At 35.5% G+C, this 19908-nt stretch overlaps 1 protein-coding gene across 1 annotated transcript in view; it reads left to right on the forward strand.

Annotated features, from left to right (window-relative positions):
- Kiaa0368 (KIAA0368 ortholog) overlaps positions 1–19908 on the forward strand; it is a gene marked incomplete in the record, with an annotated part of 110894 nt that overhangs the window by 55926 nt on the left and 35060 nt on the right. The window contains 13 exon segments of the mRNA XM_013513203.1: positions 2734–2819; positions 3034–3112; positions 4877–4926; positions 6101–6167; positions 6257–6379; positions 9477–9580; positions 11382–11505; positions 12801–12881; positions 13666–13891; positions 14459–14550; positions 16776–16910; positions 17837–17999; positions 18594–18766. Of these exon segments, the coding sequence (XP_013368657.1) occupies positions 2734–2819; positions 3034–3112; positions 4877–4926; positions 6101–6167; positions 6257–6379; positions 9477–9580; positions 11382–11505; positions 12801–12881; positions 13666–13891; positions 14459–14550; positions 16776–16910; positions 17837–17999; positions 18594–18766 (1503 nt within the window).

Genomic DNA, 19908 nt, shown 5'->3' on the forward strand with positions numbered 1-19908 from the left:
GCTGTGAATTGAGTTGTGATGACACAGTGGTTTTTTTTTTGTATCAATGTTTATAAAGTATATTAGTCTGTAGTTTTCTTCTAAGGTCAGTTTATTTGTTCTGATATTAAGCCTCAGATTCCTTCCTCGCTTCCTACCCTCCTCTCCTCTCTCCCATTTTCCTCCTTTCTTCCCTTCCCATCCCCTTTCCCTTCCTGCCCCCCCTTCCGTTTTTCTTCCCTTCCCCTTTGCCTTTCATATCCTGCATCTCCTTTCCCTTCCGGTCTCCCTTCCATTCTTCTTCTCTTCCTGACTCGCTGCCATTTTTCTTCCCTCCCATCTCCTTTCTCTTCTTGTTTCTCTTCCATCTCCCTTCCCTTCTCATCTCATCTCCCTTCCATCTTTCTTTCCTTCCAATCCCATCTCTCTTCCATCTTTCTTCCCTTCTCATTTCCCTTCTCTTCCCATCCCCCTTCCCATCTGCAGCAGTGCCTACTGCATAACAATATTGTGACAACGAAATGCTTTTTTTGGTCTGTTTGAGACAGAGTTTCACTAAGCAGTTCAGGCTGGCCTTGAACTCACTTAGTAGCAGCCCAGGCTGGCCTCGAACTTGCAGCTAGCCTCTTGCCTTAGCCTCCCAAGTACTGAGATTACAGGCTTCCGCCACCATGCCTGGCAAAACAAAATGACTAATGGAGAGACAGTTTAGAATACAAAAGCTGGTACTCATTTATTTAAGTTCTTAGTAAATACTGTAAGGTTAGCAGTTGTTTACCTTCTAGTCTTATCTTTTACTACCCCGTGCTCTGTACTTGTGCTCCTCTAGAGCGTTGTAGTTCCTTAAATACTCTCCCTTCATGACTCTGTCTTCACTGATGATGCTTGCCTTTGCTTTTTAGCCTGGTAAACATCTACTCATTCTTCAGTATTTGCTCAGATATGCCATCTCCTGGCTGAGGTGTTTCCAGTTCCTGCCTCATCTCCTTTTACCACAGTGAACATACTCTTACTGGGTATTTTCAGTGTGCACTGGGCACAGACTTCTGTCCTTAGCATCTCTCTGTTTTAAGGGTTATTTTTTTACATGCCTGTTTCATCCTTTCAGATGCTGAAACTTTTATTTCCAGTGCCTGGTGAAAATAGATGCTAATATTTGAATAATTTTGAAATTCTCTTCTGGGTCTCCATAAACATACAACTTCTACAGACCTTAGATTTTAGATTTCAGTTTTTAAGCACTGTTTCTCAGACAATATCTTTGTGTTTTTTTTTTTTTTTCGGTACCGGGAATCGAACTCATGACCTTGCGCTTGCCAGGCGGGTGCTGTGCCGTTGAGCTAAATCCCCAGCCCTTTCAGACAATATCTTGATAATTTTGATTAATAAAATATGATAGTTGTAACAGTACATTACACTGCAAACTGCTAGAATTTTGAGATAAAATAATTTGTACACTTCCAATAGATTTACACTTTATTTCTGTTACTTATTTTAAAAATAAGTCAAGCTTAATTATGCATTTTCACTACCCGTTAGCCATAAACATTCTTGTCTTTCTGTTTTTCTTCCTTTGTTTCTGTCGTGCTGAGGATTAAGCCCAGGGTCTCAGGCATCTGTATTCCTATTTCTAATGACAGTGTTACCATTCTTCTGCATAGTTTGCCTTTCCCCCTCCTTATGTGTCTGTTGGTCTCAGAGTCAGAGGCACCATTTGAATGAGTCTATTCTTTCTTGCCACTTACACCTGAAGTAGACATGTGTTGCATCACCTTGATTCTAAACATGGCAAAAGCCCCCAGTTCTTCACATATAATATTTCACCATACATTTTTTCTTCCAAGATATTACTGTTCCAGTTCATTTGGGTTTTATTATCTTACTATATTACGATGTATAATGTGAAATTATCAGGTTAATGATCTACAGAAAGTCTGTTCCTAATAATGTGTCACCAAATAATATTTTGTTCTGTATCATTTTTAATGTGTATGCATCTGAACTGCTTCACAAGATGGAATGCTTTGACAGTAGTGCTGATTTTTCTCATGTCTCACAATATCTAGCACAGTGGCAGTTGTTAAGCCAGGTACTTAGTGCTGATCTGTCGCCCACATGTTACTGTTAAGTAAGAGGAGAATAGTGTTAGTAGTTTTAGGAGGGAGGATAAAGAACTTTTGTTTCTAAGTGTAAGAGAAACCTTTCCTGTAAAAAGTAGGAATTTGAGGGGTTTAGATATCCTTGGTGTTGATATTTAATATTATAACTTCCTAGATGGTACTCAGGACTCATCTACATGATGAAAAAAAATTTTTTTACACAGTACGTGGAGCACCTTTACCCTGACCACATGCTTGAATAATGTTTAAATTTTGATATTTTCTATAATTAAGAAGTCTGATCACCCCTCCAAATGATCTTGTTTCTAGTGTTACTTGTGTGGTACGGAATGGGAGAGTAGTGCATTGCAATCTAAGCTCTTCCTTGTTTCCTTTTAGTAGATCCCAGCTTTTGCCAACTTGTGAGGTCAACCATTGTGTTGATTAGATTACACCACAGAGCACTGATAGGAACTACTGAGTAGTTTCTAAGTTGGTCACCTAATAACGCTTGTCTGTACTGAAAAGAACTGCATTAAGTTTGAAAAGCAATTTATAGTGCAAAAGATGTATTATTCATTTATGACTACTATTCAAAAATAGTAAATTGTTTTTTTCACTAATTCATGTCCTTGGTTTTGCTCCTTTTACCTAGGTTGTATATGATGGACTTTTTGGTACAAATACAAATTCAAAGCTCAGAACATTATCCCTGCAGTTTGTACATCACATTTGCATAACGTAAGTTTTTTGAATATTTTAACTTTCTAGTTTTCAAATACTGGAATGATCAGATGATTCAAATGTACCTTTTTACCCATCTTACCTACAAAGAGTTCATGATTGTTTATCTTAAAGTTTTTCATGTTTTAGATTATTTCACTTATCTTTAAGTAATCAGCTGAAAATATATGTAATTTTCAACCTGTTTTGTGTATTTGTGTTTTCTCAAAAGCTGTCCAGAAATCAAGATTAAGCCATTAGGTCCAATGCTTTTGAATGGCCTCACTAAGCTAATCAATGAATATAAAGAAGTAAGTGACTTCTAAATTTTAACATTTTATATTTTATTTTCTGACCTACCTGTTGATGTAACTAATGTTTTCTATTTATTGTTTTTTAACATTTTTATTTGAAGTGGTGCAAATTTCAAAAATTGCTGCCATGTTTTTTGCTTTTTTAAAGAAATAAGTATTAAAACTGATAAGAGTCGTGACAGGGTCTTACCACTTTTTTAAGTAACACATTGTAAAGTAAGTGCATTTTATGCTATTTCTATGTACTATGCCAAAAAAATATAAAGAGATTAATTAAAATTAATTTTAGATTTACTTCCAAATATGGAACTATTTGGATTTGGCTTATATTAGGAAACAGTGTTAGTTACGAGGGGCTAAGAATTTGCTGATTCAAAATTTTGTCAAAACATGCATTCAGTAAATGTTTGATTCCTTAAGCTAAGTCGAATGAGAATTCCTTGGATTATAGATTTTGGAATCCTGTTTTTCACTACTGTATTTCTATTAGTATCTCCAATATTTCAGGAGGATTTGCAAAATAAAAGAGGTTTCTAGGACTCTAGTTAGTATTAATTTCTAAGTCTTAGCTAAACATGAATCCATATTTCCAATATTATAGTGAGATTAAGATCTTGCCATTTGAAGTTAGAATTGAATTTGAATTTCTAGTTTTGTTCTTTGGTTGAGTTACTTAACTTCCATGAACTTCTATTCCTTATCAGAAAAATTAAAATAGTACTACCTCACTGGATTATTGTGATGATTAAATGAATTAGTATACAGAAATTGTTCAACACAGTCAGGTGACATTAGCAGTTAATATTTGTGAAAAGCTGTTCACTTACGTAGCAGTGCTAGGCCTGGCTCTCCTTTTATTTTTTTCCCCATTGAATCATACTTCCCTGGTTTTTAAGGTTTACAGAACCTTTAACATTTTATTACATAGATAATCAGATGCTGTAGAGTGGTTCATAGAAATAAAATGCTTTGTGGCTTTTGGAGAGAAATTGTATGTTTCAAAAGAGCAAAACCCTAAACCTCCCACCTGCAAATGACATCTATCTGCATGCCTTTCTAACAAATCCGTAAGAGTTGCTATTCAGTTGTGGAAGGATGAATCTTAGGTTAAATGTACAATATTCGGCTGGCATAGTGTGTTACTGTGTTCTGAGTAATCAGTTAGACTGGTGGTTTTCATAAAACTAAATTTCTACCTGTGTCTTCAGGAGGGAACCTGACTCATTCATCTGATGATGCTGGCTTCCTTAATTTGTTATGGTGGCAGAAATGAGGGTGAACTTTATTGTAGTGCAGATTTTTAGAAAATGACTCTACAGCTTACTACAGTTTTGGTGAGAAACAGAGACTCCTAGAATTTTCTAATAAGCTGTTTTTCTAGTGTGTTGAAGATGAATATTGATGTTTGTAGCATTCCTGATGTTGAAAATATCCTGAACTTTGCACTAGCTAAGAGAAACCTTTCATATATTACCAATGCACTTTCCTTTTGGAATGAACTGGGGACACAGGTTTTGTTTTATTTTTCCTTTTAGTAGATTGATTCTGTACATGTGCTGCTGAAGTGGGCACAGCGTGACTGATTTTGGGTTTGGACATACTTGTTTGGGTGCCATTATCTTGTAGATAGGCAGAGTGAGGTCTAGGTTTTAGAAGGAATAAAATCATGCATATAATTGCAGCGAAAGGTTTTGCTGTTTACTATGTTTTTCTGTTTTGTCTGTTTTTTTGTTCTCCTCCCCCCCCTTTTTTTATTTCAAGGACCCTAAACTACTGTCAATGGCATATTCAGCTGTTGGAAAACTCTCCAGGTGAGTAAACTCTTTCTTAGTGAGAGATAGCCTGTTGGCAAACACAAAAATTATGTAGAATATAATAGTGAATAGAAATAAATTTCTTGTGATTCTGAAAGGAAATGTATTTAATGGCCATATGTTTAAAAATTTCTTTGTAGAAGAAAAAAAGATGACATTTTAATTTACATTTGAGGATATATTACCATATTAAATACAGTATTGAAAGACTTTAAGTTGAATTTTCATTATAATGGGTTACAATTTTTGTACCCTAGAGACATTTGATTGACTTTAAGTTCTTTTTACTACTTGCTACTAAACTTTGTAATCCCTGTGTTCAAGTTTCTTTTTTCTTTCGGATAACATTTACATTATAATTCTGAGTGGTTCTGTTTTCAGAAGAGAGTTTATTTATTTATTTTTGCTCATGATTTACTCATTTCAGTCATCCTCTTTTCAAGCAGAGAGTGAGAGAGAGAGGTAAAGTGTTCTCTGTGGCACCTTGTGCTGCTTTGGCCTCAAGCACAGATTCTATATTGGTCTGTGTAGTCTAAATCAATGCTCTTTTCTCCTGTGCAAAGAAAAAAGCTTGGGTTCAGAAGAAAGAAATCTCAGATCCACTTCCAGTATAGGCTTATTGGTAAACCTTATACCTTGTCTGTTGCTGTGAAGTAGCAAAGCCTCTTACTATGATAGGCTTTAAATTGCAGTTTTGTCTTCTCTCTTTTCTTCGTGCTAACATCAGAAATATTAACTGAATGCATGGAATATTAGAGAAAAAACATCTGAGGGATATACATACATCTATAAAAAATCAAGGGTTACATGAATTAAATGCAGTATGTCCCTAACTTATGAACAGGTTCCATTCTTGGAAAATGTTTGTAAGTCAGATTTGTTCATAATCCAACAAAGTGAGTCTTACATAGTGCACCTGTGAATCTTATATGCAGTGCACCTGTGAAAGTTTGCTACTCAGATGTTCATAAGTTGAGGTGTTATTGTAGTTGAAGAATTAAATACTTCATCTTAAAAATATTGAACTCTTGGGTGAAGTAATCTAATGGTGTTGGCATATTCAGAGATTAAAAATGTTGAGTTCAGGAAAACTTGTGTATAGTTTCATTTTCTCCCTTTTTCATCTGCTGGAAATTTGTGGTAGTAATTAGATTCTTCTATTCTCTTACAGTCGAATGCCCCATCTGTTCACTAAGGATATAGCTCTTGTGCAGCAGCTTTTTGAAGCTCTATGTAAGGTAGGGAAATAGGTAGTAAGTTTATGTTTTCTGCTTGGCTTCACATCTGGAAATCAACAGGGAGGGAAACACTATTTTTATCCTTACAGGAAGAGCCTGACACTCGACTTGCTATTCAGGAAGCACTGTCTATGATGGTTGGAGCGTATAGTGCTTTGGAAGGAGCGCAGCGGACACTGATGGAGGCACTTGTGGCTTCGTACTTAATAAAGGTAAGTCCGACTCTGCGCATGATAGTGGCAGGTAGTATACACATTCCATGTTAAAAAACATTGTGTCTCAGTAGATAACTACATGCTATATATAAACTACATATATTTCTAGAAAATCGTGATATTTTAGTACATGTATGCATTTATGATACTTACATCTGGTAAGAACAACTATATTTTCAGACATGTATCATTTCTTTGTGGTGAGAAATAAAAAACTCTAGCTTTTGTGACATATACAGTAGAGTACATTATTATTATCTATTGTCACTCTACTATGCAGTAGAACATGTTCTATGAGCTGTAACTTGATACCTGTAGGCCAGGCTTCCCCCAAACTTTCCTGTCCCCTGCTTTACCTGCACTCCAGTAACCACTGTTTAACTTCTGTGAGGTCAACTTCTTCAGATTCTACACATGGATGAGGGCACATAGTACTTGTCTGTCCATGCCTGTTTCTCATTTGGTCCACGTTGCCTCATAGGACAAGATCATATTTTACTTTTTTTTTCATAGTGCTTGGCATCAAACCCAGGGCATACATGCTAAACAACTGCACTACCATGGAGCTACCTCTTTAGCCCCACATTTTACATTTTTAAGAACAAGATTGAATTACTTTTTTTCTTTTTTTTTTTTTTTTGTCTTTTTGAGACAGGGTCTCTCACTATGTAGTTCAGGCTGGCCTTGAGCTCACTTTGTAGCCCAGGCTGGTCTCAAACTCGCAACGATCCTCCTGCCTCAGCCTCCTGAGTGCTGGGATTACAGGTGTGTGCCACCATGCCCAGCTTACTTTTCTTCTTAACTATTTGAAAATAAAGAGGAATACTTGTTGGCATATAATTTACTTTTAATTCCTCATGTGGAAATTTGATTTTAAGGGAAGAGTGGTATTTTGCACAGTGGTTATGTTTACATCTGTGTGGGAAAACTATTCTTATTGGCATGTTTTCTGAGTTGGAAGTATTTTCTCTTTTTAACTGGTAATTGAACACGACAATTCTTTGAAATAGAATTCTGTAAGAAACATTATCAGAAAAAAGCAGAAAGAAAGACAAATTACATGTTGGACGTCATGGTGCACACTTGGGAGGCTGAGGCAGGAGGATCACAAGTTCAAGGCCAGCTTAGGCAATTTAGTGAGACCTTGTCCTACAAAAGGTGGTGGGGAGATGGGATATAGCTTAGTGCAAGGCCTTGGGTCTGGTCCCTAGTGAAAAATGTATGTAAAAAAATGAATCTGAAGGAAGTAAGCCAGTGCCACCATACATGCTCTTCTTCTAGTCCTCTTTATTTGGCTTTCATTGAAGGTTGTAGAAGAATATGAAATAGCACACTTTCTCTCTTTTTATTTGTTTATATATATACACACACATACATACATATATATACACACACACATGTATATAATATGTAACATAATATTAAATTATACATCACATATTCACTTTATATATTTGCCCTTCACTTGTAGGAGTAGAAAGGGAAAAATTGAAAAAGGGAATGATCACAGAAAAATTTATGAGGTTAATGTAAATTACTTCCTACTGAAATTAGTATGATATGATTTAATACATTCATATTGAAGGAGTTTTTAAATATTAAAAAGTTAGCTGGTTTGTATTAAAATATGACAGGATTACATTGTACTGTTATGTATTTAGAAAGCTAGCTATATAGATTCTTATTGTCATCTCTTCCTGGTGTCCAGTTTACATGGCTTGGATCATTAATGAAGATTTTTAGTCTTATCTAGAAGCTCATTAGAATAGAATGCTTAAAACTTTCCCTGGGTACCCTTACTAGCAAGTGTGATACTTATATAATGCTTATAGATACTAGTTCTATTCATGCAGAATCATGTAATAAGCCAAAGCTTTTTTTTTTTTTTTCATAGACTACATTTAAAAACAGTTAAACTCCATGCTAAGTCCACTTACTGGTTCATTTATTTGGTTGATTGATGGTTGTTTTTGAGAGAAGGTCTTGCTTCGTAGTTCATGCTGGCCTTGAACTCACTATATAGCCCCAGCCTGGCCTCAAACTTGTGGCAGATCCTGCCCCTGCCCCCTGAGTGCTGGAATTACAGGCATCAGCTACCATGCTTGGGTCTGAATCATATAATTTAGACTAATCCTTTTTTTGTTGTTTTTTTGTGAAAGAGTTTTGCTATGGAGTTCAGGCTGGCCTTGAACTCGCAGCAATCCTTCTGCGTCAGCCTCCCAAGTGCTGGGATTACAGATGTGTGCCACCACGCTTGGTTTTAGACTAATCCTTAGTATCCTTGCTGTATAATGTGGCTGAAGCAATGCTAAACAGCAAGAATATCAGAATGAATGGGACAGTATATATTTCTTAATAGATCTTTATTTCTCTTACGTTTGTGGCTGGTGGAATGACCTAGAAAGAAAATACCCAACAATAAAACTTCAGGATCAGTAGATTCTAAAACTACTTTCTGGTTGAACTTTATAAATTATTAATCTCAGTCAAATGAATATATTAGTGTAGTTGAGTCTTTGTTCTGTAGTTAGTGTTAACTTTAGAGCTAATCTGGGAATGTGCTTCAAATTTTTAAGGACTCTGAATACAGTAACCTCTGATTCTGTCCCTTGCAAAATACCTGAATTTTACTTGTGTAACTGAGAGTTGGGGAGGCAGAGATAGTGCCCAGAAACTGTCTTAACAACCCGTTCTCAAGGTTTAGGCTGGAGATGTACGTGTACGTAGAAATTCTTTAATTATGGTCATTATAGATCTTTCCTGCATTACTTGGAGGATCCTTTCAGCTCCTCATATAATATTTACTCTATGAAATGCCACTGTCCCCAAAACTTTAAAATATCATAATTAGGGCTCAGTGGTAGGGCATGTACTTGGGATGCATGAGGCCCTGATTTCAATCCCTAGCCCAGAAATGATCAACACAAAGATATTGAAAAAAATAATTAATTGAGACACATTTATTGAAATGTCAACTTAAATTTTGATTTGTTTACTGTTAGGGTAACTTAACTAGAATGAGTTTCTGATAATTAAATTTTGTTTTCTTTTTTGGGGGTGGGTGGTGGGTGTCTGTGTTTTATGTGTCCAATAGCCGGAAGTTCAGGTGCGACAGGTGGCTGTGAAATTTGCCAGCACAGTGTTTCCCTCGGATCACATACCTTCCAGATACTTGCTCCTACTCGCCGCAGGAGATCCGTAAGTTTCTAACCTTCATTTGCATTGGAGTTGGTTTTGAATTTGAGGATTCTATAATTCAATAGATTGAATTACACATGTAGATTACATGTACAGTATATTTGTATACTGATAATGTATATAGGTTACAAGTATATCTGTGGTGTACATTATATAGATAACATGGAAATATGTTTATGAAATGGGGAAGTATAAGTAAAGCAAATTATATAATTGTATATGCAATATACTTACAGCTGTAAAAACAGGTTGTAGCAGAAAAAGGTGTTATTGATGGTTTGATAAGTTTCATTTTATTTCTAATATGCTAAGATTTTAAGTGAGATATGTATTGGATTTTGTATTGAATTATATATTACTACATTTTTAGAGAGCAGTTTTTTAATCACTTAAATGTTTCTAAGAGTGGGATCTTTGAAAAGCTATACATACATTTAAGGAGGTATATGTGTGAGGCATACATGTTAAAACTCTTACTAGATCTACTGCTAGATATCATCTTACTAAATCTGTTATATATTGTCTAGTGATGTCTGGTAATCTACAAAGCACTCCAATATATTCCATAATATTATATTATTATTGCATTTAATATTTAGAATTTTTGCATTTTAAAATGAGATTTTTGTGTTTTGAAGTCTCATTTGTGCTGATGAGTGGTTTGAGTAAAATTATACATCCTTTGATCATTTGAATATCCCTTCTGATAAATTTCTGTGGTCCACTTTTTAAAAAAGGGTAATTCCTTGATAAATGTTTCATTGTCCTAGTCAGCCCAACTGTAATGCCCTTGTTACTATTTTCCCCCTGTAAATTGAATATATTTTGCTATGATTTTTTTGTTCAATACTTTAACTTAATATCAGTGGTATTGCCAGGTCCTGACTTTCGATTTCTGATCTTGGCTGATGCTTCTTACTCATTGGGTTATCAGTCTTAATCCTTGTGGCCTGCTGTTTCTCGCTTGTTGCCTTGGGTTTCCCAAACCCCAGGCCAGAGGGTTCCAGGGCCTGGGAGCCAAGCTAGTAGTTTCCTGTTAGAGGCAGGATATGATGAGTGAGGTAAGCAGAGCTGTTAACCACTCTGCCTTATTTTTCAGTGCCGAAAAGTATTTTTATTTACAAAACCCAAACCAACCATAACTGATTCAACAGTTTTCCTTTAGTTAAGACGTCTCTGGTCAAATGAAAATTCTCTGACAATTTGAGGCTTTATTCATTCTTTTCAGCTCCTTATAAGGTGTTGTTAGGGAAACTTGACCCAATTCAGAGATAGTTATAGATTTAAAAGGGCTTTTATATGACATCTGAATAAAACTGTTACTCACGCCATTCTTTAGGTGGCTTAAAATTGGTTGGTTTTACGTTTTTTATTACATTGATGTCACATCATCAATTATCAGTTGTACAGAATTGTAGCTAAATTCCATTTGGGTGTCAGAGTTTGGATGGAGTGTACAGAACACTGGACAGTCACTGAATTTTAAAGTGTATTGTACTTTTATTTATGATTTGCTTCTAATAAAGGTAAAGCATACACATAGTTATTTGTGTAATGAATTCTAATATTCCGTACTGTTTTTATCTGTGAGCAAAAATTAAATACACAAATCAGATGACTTTTTAAATCTGATGAAATTTTCTGAAAAAAAGTACTATTGTACTCACTGTTTGCTTAGTCAAGAATATATTTAAGATACTTTCTCAGAACCGTAACTAGCAAATAAATTCCTTTTATTCTTCAAGTGGTCATTCTCCAGTTGGTGAAATTCATTTTTTATTCTTATTTTTCTTTCTGAAAGACGAGAAGAAGTTCATGGAGAAGCACAACGAGTGTTAAGGTGTCTTCCTGGTAAAAACAAAAATGAAGGTACTTCTAAGCAGATGCCTTCTTTCCCAGAAATGGTATATTATATTCAAGAAAAGGTATGGCATATTTAACTTCAAATCATTAGTGTAAAATGTATAATAGGCTATAAAAATAAAACTGCATTTTAAAGTAAGAAATGTAATCACTAATTGTTGAACAGTAGTAACGTCTCTAGCAATGTTAATGTTTATGTTGAGAGAGGTTCAAAGTGAAGACATGCATATAATTGTTAAATGTAATTGGTCTGTGGATCCCCTAAATCTGAATGGCTTAGTAATTCATTTCATGCTGCTGAATGTTTGGGCTGTAGAATATTTAAAATTGTTTTCTCTTGCTATGACATACTTAAAAATATACCTACTTTGTGTTTTTATTTTACTTTATATTTTTTTGCTGTGCAGGGATTTGAATCCAGTGCCTTGTACAAGTGCTGTACCATATACTGTAGCTCCATCCCTTCCCTTTTATTTTTAAGGGCACTGTTTTATTTACTTAATTCATTGTGGTATTGGAATGAACACAGGGCCTTTCCACTGAGCTCTGTCCACAAGGTTTTGTTTGTTGTTGTTATTGTTTATTTGGGGACAGGGTCTTGTTAAGTTACCTGGGCTGGAACTGAACTTGCCATCCTCCTGCCTCAACCAACTTAACAGGCATGTATCACCATGCCTAGCTCATTATTTTTAAGGGCACTATTGAATCGTAAATTTAAGGATGCTTCAAGGAGCAATTAAAGTTTTTCCAGCAGATTCCATCTGCTTTTGCAAATCTCTGCTTTTGCACAGTGTTTTCTGTTGGTGGATCAGAGTATAGTATTGACAGTAATGATACACTATCCTAATCATCCCCTTTTTGTATGTGATTATTTTAGTATGTTTGAGGTATTTAATACCTTCTACTTCTGTTGATGATCGTAGCTTTTTGCTGGGTACATATCTTAAGGGAGTTGTACGTCAGTATGCAGTAGCCGTGATTCTATTTTTCATAGCACAGTAATATTTCTGTTCTAAAGATGTCTTGTGCTCATGTTTTTCTGAAATCACTATTATTAGTAAAAATAACTGGCAATCGATCACCTGGGGTGGCCATGTCAGTAGATGTCTGAGTTAGGTTTATTATTTTAAAAATATAAGCCAGTAATGAACATGTGGGGAAAAGCCAACATATCCTGCCATTTACAATGTAAGGGACACATACAGTCAGCAAGATTAATAGGAAAATGTTTGATTAGAAAAAGACAGATGTGAACTTTGGAAAACGATAGGGCTAGAAATGTTATGTTGAGTTGAGGAAAGACATGTATACTCCATTTTCTAGTAATTGTATTTTGTTTTGGGTTTATTTTTCTTAGGCTTCCCATCGAATGAAAACTCCAGTCAAATATATGACTGGGACGACTGTCCTTCCATTTAACCCAGCAGCATTTGGAGAGGTAGGACTTTTCATATGTTTGCATTTGCTTTCTGTAAAAGTTCTAAGAGATAATACCAAAAAGATGTCTGTGATTTTTCGTTTTATAGGTAAACCATATCATGGTGTCATTGTTCTTTACTGGGGTATTTTTTAAAACAAATATTTGTTGGTAGTAGGTCTTATGTTAGTGGTAATCTCAGTGTCCCTCCCTTCCACCTAGGACCTGACTCTGATAGGAAAGTGCGGTACCACAGAGCCACAGCCCCGCCCTCAGAAAACCAGATGCTCTGCGTTTATTACTTACTGTTGGGCTTTTGCAGCAAGTTAGATTTGAGTTTTCAAGCTGACATATTGTTGAGGTCAGAGAGAATTAATTCATTACATTTATTAAAGGAAATTTCGTGTTTCAGATTGTTGATTTATACAAATTATAAGACGTAGTATCGTTTAGAGTTGAGTAAGAATAGGGTTGGAGAGTAGTATAGCTCAGTAGGAGACATGTGCGGGGCCCCTGGGTTTACTCCCTACCCGAAAAGTGAAAAAGTTGAGTTTGCATTTTAACTCTCTGAAGCTCCATGTAAGAAACACTGTTTAGATTTGCAAAAGCCTATTATATAAATTCTACTCTGTTATGCTAACTTAGTTAATATACTGAGTCATTTTCTTCGGCTTCCATGAGGAGTGGGAAAGCTTTAGGAAGCAGGCAGTGGAATTAGAACTAGAAATTGTTGCTTTGAATAATAGTCTGATTCACTGACTGTTTTGAGAAATTTATGTGGTGTTCTTCGTCTTTTTGGCTTTAGATAGTTCTGTACCTGCGTATGTGCCTAGCTCATAGTGCGGGGGTGGTGCCCACCTCTCAGAGTTTGGCTGATATGCAAGATCACGCACCAGCGATTGGGCGCTACATACGGACTTTAATGTCGAGCAGTCAGGCAGCAGTCTCAGCATCTTCTAATAAGAGTGGGGAAGCCAACCCTGTTCAGATTTACATCGGCCTACTTCAGCAGCTGTTAGCAGGTGTTGGAGGTAAGAAGTTGTGATGCTGAGGAAAGATTTTCAACCACTTAAGCACAAATTTAAAATTACATTAAATTAAATTTTATACCAAAATTTTCAATTTTGTAGGTTAATCTTTTCACTTCTGTAACTGGTCATTAGTCTTTATTTCTTTCCTAAACTTACTGGATTTATTCATGATATAGTATTTCTCTTTTCAGAAAGAAATGCTGACTGTATATACACATTTTTTACATTGGAAGTAGATGTGAAGAATAGGAAGTCCTTTTTGATAACTAATCTGCAAACTAGCATATTGAAACACGTACTGTGTAGGCTGGGGCTTTAGCTTGGTGGTAGAGCTCTTGCCTTGCATGCACAAGGCCCTAGGTTCAATCTTCAGTACCACACACACAAAAAAAAAAAAAACAAAAAAAGAAACATATCCTGTATGTTAGATTGTGTTTTTTGTTTTTATTTTTTTAAAGAATTGAGGGAGTTTGTGCTTAAGTATTCTTATACTTTAGTGGAATTTAGTGATCTTTGTATATTCATTCCTTTTCTTGAAATTGAAAATGGTTCTGAATTCTTACTTAGGCTTGCCTGTCATGTACTGCCTATTGGAAGCTGTGTCAGTATATCCAGAAAGGTTGGCTTCCAAGTTTGTAGATAAAACAGAATGGATTAAGGTATGTCTTACGCTTATGTATTTCTTTTTGCGTCCTGATATTTCAAACTTTAAGCTAATGATTCTGCCAGTGTTACCATATCTTTTTCTGCCTTTAGGTCATTTAAAAAATTTCCATCAAACACTGGAAAACATGTAGGTCAAAATATCTCATTATCCCATGTGGGTGAGAGTGAGAGATGAAATTTTCTGTTTTAAAAATTAAAAAAATAGATTTGTATACTTTAAATAAAGAACATTTAAAATATCTTTATATAACTGTTTCCCACATACCCAAATACCCGCAGCTTCCTAAATGTTCCTATTTTTCTTTTGCCACATGTACATAGGACATCACTGGTTTTTATGTGGTATACTTTTTAAAATTTAATTGTGCATAGGCACATGAAATCATTTTTAATTTTTCTCCCTTCTTTTACATGAAAGGAAGCATACTGTTCACATGAATTTGAAACTTCTTTCACTTAATAGTAAAACTTGGAGCTATTCCTCTGTAACTATGAACAGAGCTCCATTTTAACAGCTTCATTATTTTCTATTATATGATTTGTTCTAGATCTTTATTGATGATCATTTGAGTACTTCCAGTCCACTGTAATGAATAATATATTTTGCACACTATGGATTCCTCAGAGTTAGTATTGTTGGGTCAGAGGACATGTGCTTTTGTACTTTTGATAGATAATGCCACACTCTGAGTGATTCCAGTGTTGGTACCAGCTATGAGAGTTCCGTGTCCCATGGTTACACCAAAAATTTACCAAATTTGGCAAATAAATATGTAAGATGATAAGTTAAGTGTAAACTTCAGGCAAATAATGAATAGGTTTCTTTTAATACAAGTATGACTTACATAGTTTTGTATACTTCTTGTACTAGTACATAGTGCAGTTCTTTTTGGAAAGTGTACCTTGAGTTATGGTAAAATCTATACACTGTCTTTTTAAGTGTAAAAATATGAATGTAATTGACATAGATAAGTGGGCTTTGTACTTTTCTGGAAAATTTTATCTATGAAATTGCTTCTAGCTTTAAAAGATTTTTTTCTTCTTGATGATTTCTTGATTTTAAAATGATCCTGTAATTTTTAAGTTTTGATCTTTGGGTTTTTTTTACATGAGCTAAATATGGTCGGATGTCTTTTTTTTTTTTAATGATCTACAAGCTAAGAATGGTTAACCAAGTCAAAAGAAGTAACATTTCATGACATGTATAAATTGTAGTGTCCAAAAGATATAACACAGCTATACCTTTTTTTTTTTTTTTTTTTTGAGAAAGGCTCTTGTTATATAGTTCAGACTGGCCTTGAACTCTTTGCCATTGTCTTAGATATTTTATTCTTGTTGCTCAGAGAAAATACCAGGAAGGAAAGATTTATTTAGCTCATAGTTTGTGGAGGTTTCAGACCATAATCAGCTGGCTCCAAGTCAGAGCAGCATGGCACAGGGGCAGTAGTTCAAGGTGGCAGAAGATAGCAAAAGCAACAAGAGCAAAAAGGGGGGAACAAGCCTATTTTCTGCCCTTATATTGTAAGCGGGCTACCTGCCCTCGGGCAGGTGTAGCACTCAAACCATCTCTGTGCTGTCCTCTTGCAAAGGCTCAGGATTTTTACAAGTGAGGACCCTGGCCCTCTGCTAAGTCACTTAAACTTCTAAACTTCTCATATTGACACAATGAACAGCAGCATAGTGGTAAGGACATGTCCTCTACCCCCTAGGATGTACAATTACTCAGTTACTTAGTTAAGCTTCTAGACTTCACAAGTTGACACAGTGTATCAATCATTACAGCCATCATCCTGCCTTAGCCTCCCAAGTGCTGGGATTACAGGTGTGCACCACCACATGTAGCTCTGTTTGTTTGTGTGGTTCTGTGGCTGATTTTGCACCACCATAGCAGAATGAAGTAGTTGCAGCAGTGACCCTATGCTATGACCCAGAGAGCCTGTTTAACCCTTTATAGGAAAAGTTTACTGACCTGTCTTTTAGATGATGTCTCTTATACTTTTTTTCTTGTTTTGTATTTTTGTATCTTGAATGAAAATGCACCTGAGATTTTGGTATTACGTACTCAACTTCTGTTTTGGAATAATAGTTTATTGTGTTCTTTTCTCATAGATACCAAAAGTTTGAAACTTAAAATGCATCATTTTAGTTTTAAATGTTAGGTATTAGCAGGAGGATAGTTTTATATCATGTATATGCTCCTTTTTTTTGTACTGCTCAGAGTTTGATGAATAGCAGTAAAGAAGAAATGCGTGAATTGGCAGCATTGTTTTATTCTGTGGTCGTGTCAACAGTTTCGGGAAATGAGTTGAAGTCAATGATAGAACAACTTATAAAGACTACAAAAGACAATCATGTATGTTACCAGTTTTCTCCTCATTCTTTTTTTATGGAAGATAGGGTTTTATGAAAGTAAAGTAATTTTAGTTTTCAAGTTCCCATCTGTAAAGTGAACTGAGAAATTCTTTGCTTTTCTGATTATAATGATTAAATGAGATAGATTTCAGTTAATTCACTTCACAGATTTGGGAGCTGTGTCTGAAAAGGTCTCTTTTAGGTGCTATGAATACAGTGCTGGGTAAATCCAGGAGAATCCCTCATGCTATCTGATGCTTGGAAAGGTTAGCTCCCCCCACCCCACACACACAGGTACTGCTCTTACCAAAAAACAAATTGTGCTCTGTTGGCTCCCTTGTGTGTGGAGGTTTTACCAATTACAAATAGGATCTACCCGTTGTATTTTGCTGACAGTAGGGAGAAATGACAGTAATACCTTAGTTCACTACAGCTTCTCTTTGCAAACAGTTTGGTTTCCAAACAAAGGCATTTGGCAAAAGCTTGCTTCCCATTTGCAAATTCCACATTGGGCGACAAATAGAACCATTATCATCTTCCCCACACAAATACCAATGCAGCTGTCTTCCTCAAAGTCATAAAACAAATTAGGTTCATAAACTGAGGTGCCACTGTACGTTTGAATATTTTGATATTGTAGTATGCTGTAAGGAGAAAGCATGAGTACTGTCGGAGCATGTGAGTGAGATTCGGGCATCTAAATCTTTGAATCAAGATAGCCTGACTTCTCAGGACTTTTTGATTTAGAACTCAAGTTTTCTTGTGTTCTTTAAGTTTGACTCATTGATATCCAGTGAAACCTGGAGTGATCATTTTATTTTTGGTGTTATGTTTTACCAGATATGATTCTAAAAACACAGTTGTTTCAATGTATTCTTTTGTGTGTGAGAAAGACACAGACGTTTGCTATTATGTTGTTAAATTCAGAGCCCCGAGATACAGCATGGATCCTTACTTGCATTGGGATTCACAATTGGAAGATACTTGGCTAAAAAGAAAATGCGAATGGCAGAGCAGCAAGATCTGGAGACAAATTCTGATTTCCTGCCTGAGCAAGAGGAACTTATTCAGAGCGCCACAGAAACAATAGGTTATTAATGTCTATGCTGACTTGGCTGTTGCAACTTTCGATTAAATTTTAATATCTTGCTGTAGTACTAAATTTTAAAGGCACAAGTTTTTCCCCAAAAAACTTATTAAATGTTAGTACATTTTATGTCTTTGGTAGGAGTGAGAATTTTTTTTGTACTTTTTTTCTGCGTGTTTCTATATGACAGGGAAGTTATTCTGTTAGGGAAAAAATTTGAAACTTTCAAAAAAGAACACATAGGTGGGTGTGGTCATGCATACCTGCAATCCCAGTGAAGGCTAAGGCAGGAGGATTGCTGTGAGTTCAAGGCCAGCCTGGGCTACCTAGTGAGTTCAAGGCCAGCCTGAACTACATAATAAGACCCTGTCTCAAAAAACCAATCCCCTCGCCAAAAAAACCAAAAAACCCCAAAAGAACACTATGTTCTGTTGACGATGGTATCTTGTTACTGAATAAATGTGAACAAGTAGCCAACCAGTACAGACTTTGATTTTATTTTATTGTCTTTAAAAAAGTCTTTACTACATTGCTTATTGCTTTGGATCACAAAGATAAATACTCCGTTTTCTCTACTTTGTTTAAATGTACTTACAGGCTCGTTTTTGGACAGTACATCACCTCTCCTGGCAATTGCTGCCTGTACGGCCTTGGGTGAAATTGGCAGAAACGGTCCCCTCCCAATTCCTAGTGAGGGAGCTGGCTTTACCAAATTACATCTTGTAGAAAGCTTACTAAACAGAATTCCTTCCAGTAAAGAAACAAATAAGGCAAGTCTCTTTTCTCTTTTCCTTCCCTTTTAGAATTTTGTCTTTTTGTGAACAAATAAAACCAGTTGTAATGAAGATAAGCGACACTGCCGTTGGAGGGTTTACTAATACAAAGTAGAATGATAAGAAAGTCTAGGTATTTTCTTTTTAGTTAGGAATAATTTGTGTACAGCTGCAGTGTGTGCATCTTTTGACCCAGTTATTCAAATTAGGCCCTTAATTGTTAAGATTTAAATAGAGTATTAAATTCATCAAGAAGTCTTTTGTAATGCAAAAGGTAGTTAATAAAATGCTTAGTAGTTTTGTGATTTTTAGAGCAAATCTAAATATTAACTTCTTGAAGTCAATTTAGTTTTAAGAAGTTAGCATTACTAAACGGTGTGAGTAATCTGAGGAAAAGGACATGGATAGTTTTTTAGGTTTGGAGAAATATTTCTATAGACTTTAAAACATTTTTTTATAATCAGAGCATCTCAGTATTGAACAATAGATAATTTAATGATCAGAAGAATCAGTTTACTGCAGGGTGAATAAACATGATGATCTTATTTTGGTCTAGCTACTGTTGCAATCTTTCTGAGACCATCATGCAATGTAGTTTTTATAAGCTGTTATTAACTTGTCATTACCAACCATTGTTAACCAGTGTCATGTGCTAGGGATTATCCTAAGTGTTTACTGTACGTTGAAATAGGTAGAGTCCTTCAGAAAGCTGAGTGAAATATACACTGTTGTCATCTTTGTGTGAGATCATGCGGAAGAGCCACAGAGAGATGAAGTCACTTGCCTAGAGTCACATACCTGTAAAGGCTACTAAAGTGGTGGAGAGGTGATTTGTTCTAGGGCTTCAGGCCTAGAACCCACATTTTAAATGTGGGTTTAAAGGATAATAAGTTTTAAAAGCTATCTTTTCTCTTTGGTCACGGCTGTGAATCCTTAACAGACTTTGTTTATGTCTTTCTACTTTCAAAATCTGGACGTAATTCTGTAAAATTGGGTGTGTCTGTAAAATTGGGTGTTTCTGTACAGATTTAGGCATTAGTGTATTAGTTTAACAGATTGCCCTCCCTATCATTTCAACAGTATTTGGAAATGCTGGTCTGGTATAAAGTTCTTAGGAACTTTTTTTAAAGGAAAAAATT

The sequence above is a fragment of the Chinchilla lanigera genome, unplaced genomic scaffold (assembly GCF_000276665.1).
Source record: "Chinchilla lanigera isolate Chin_1 unplaced genomic scaffold, ChiLan1.0 scaffold00018, whole genome shotgun sequence".
Taxonomy (NCBI): Eukaryota; Metazoa; Chordata; class Mammalia; order Rodentia; family Chinchillidae; genus Chinchilla; species Chinchilla lanigera.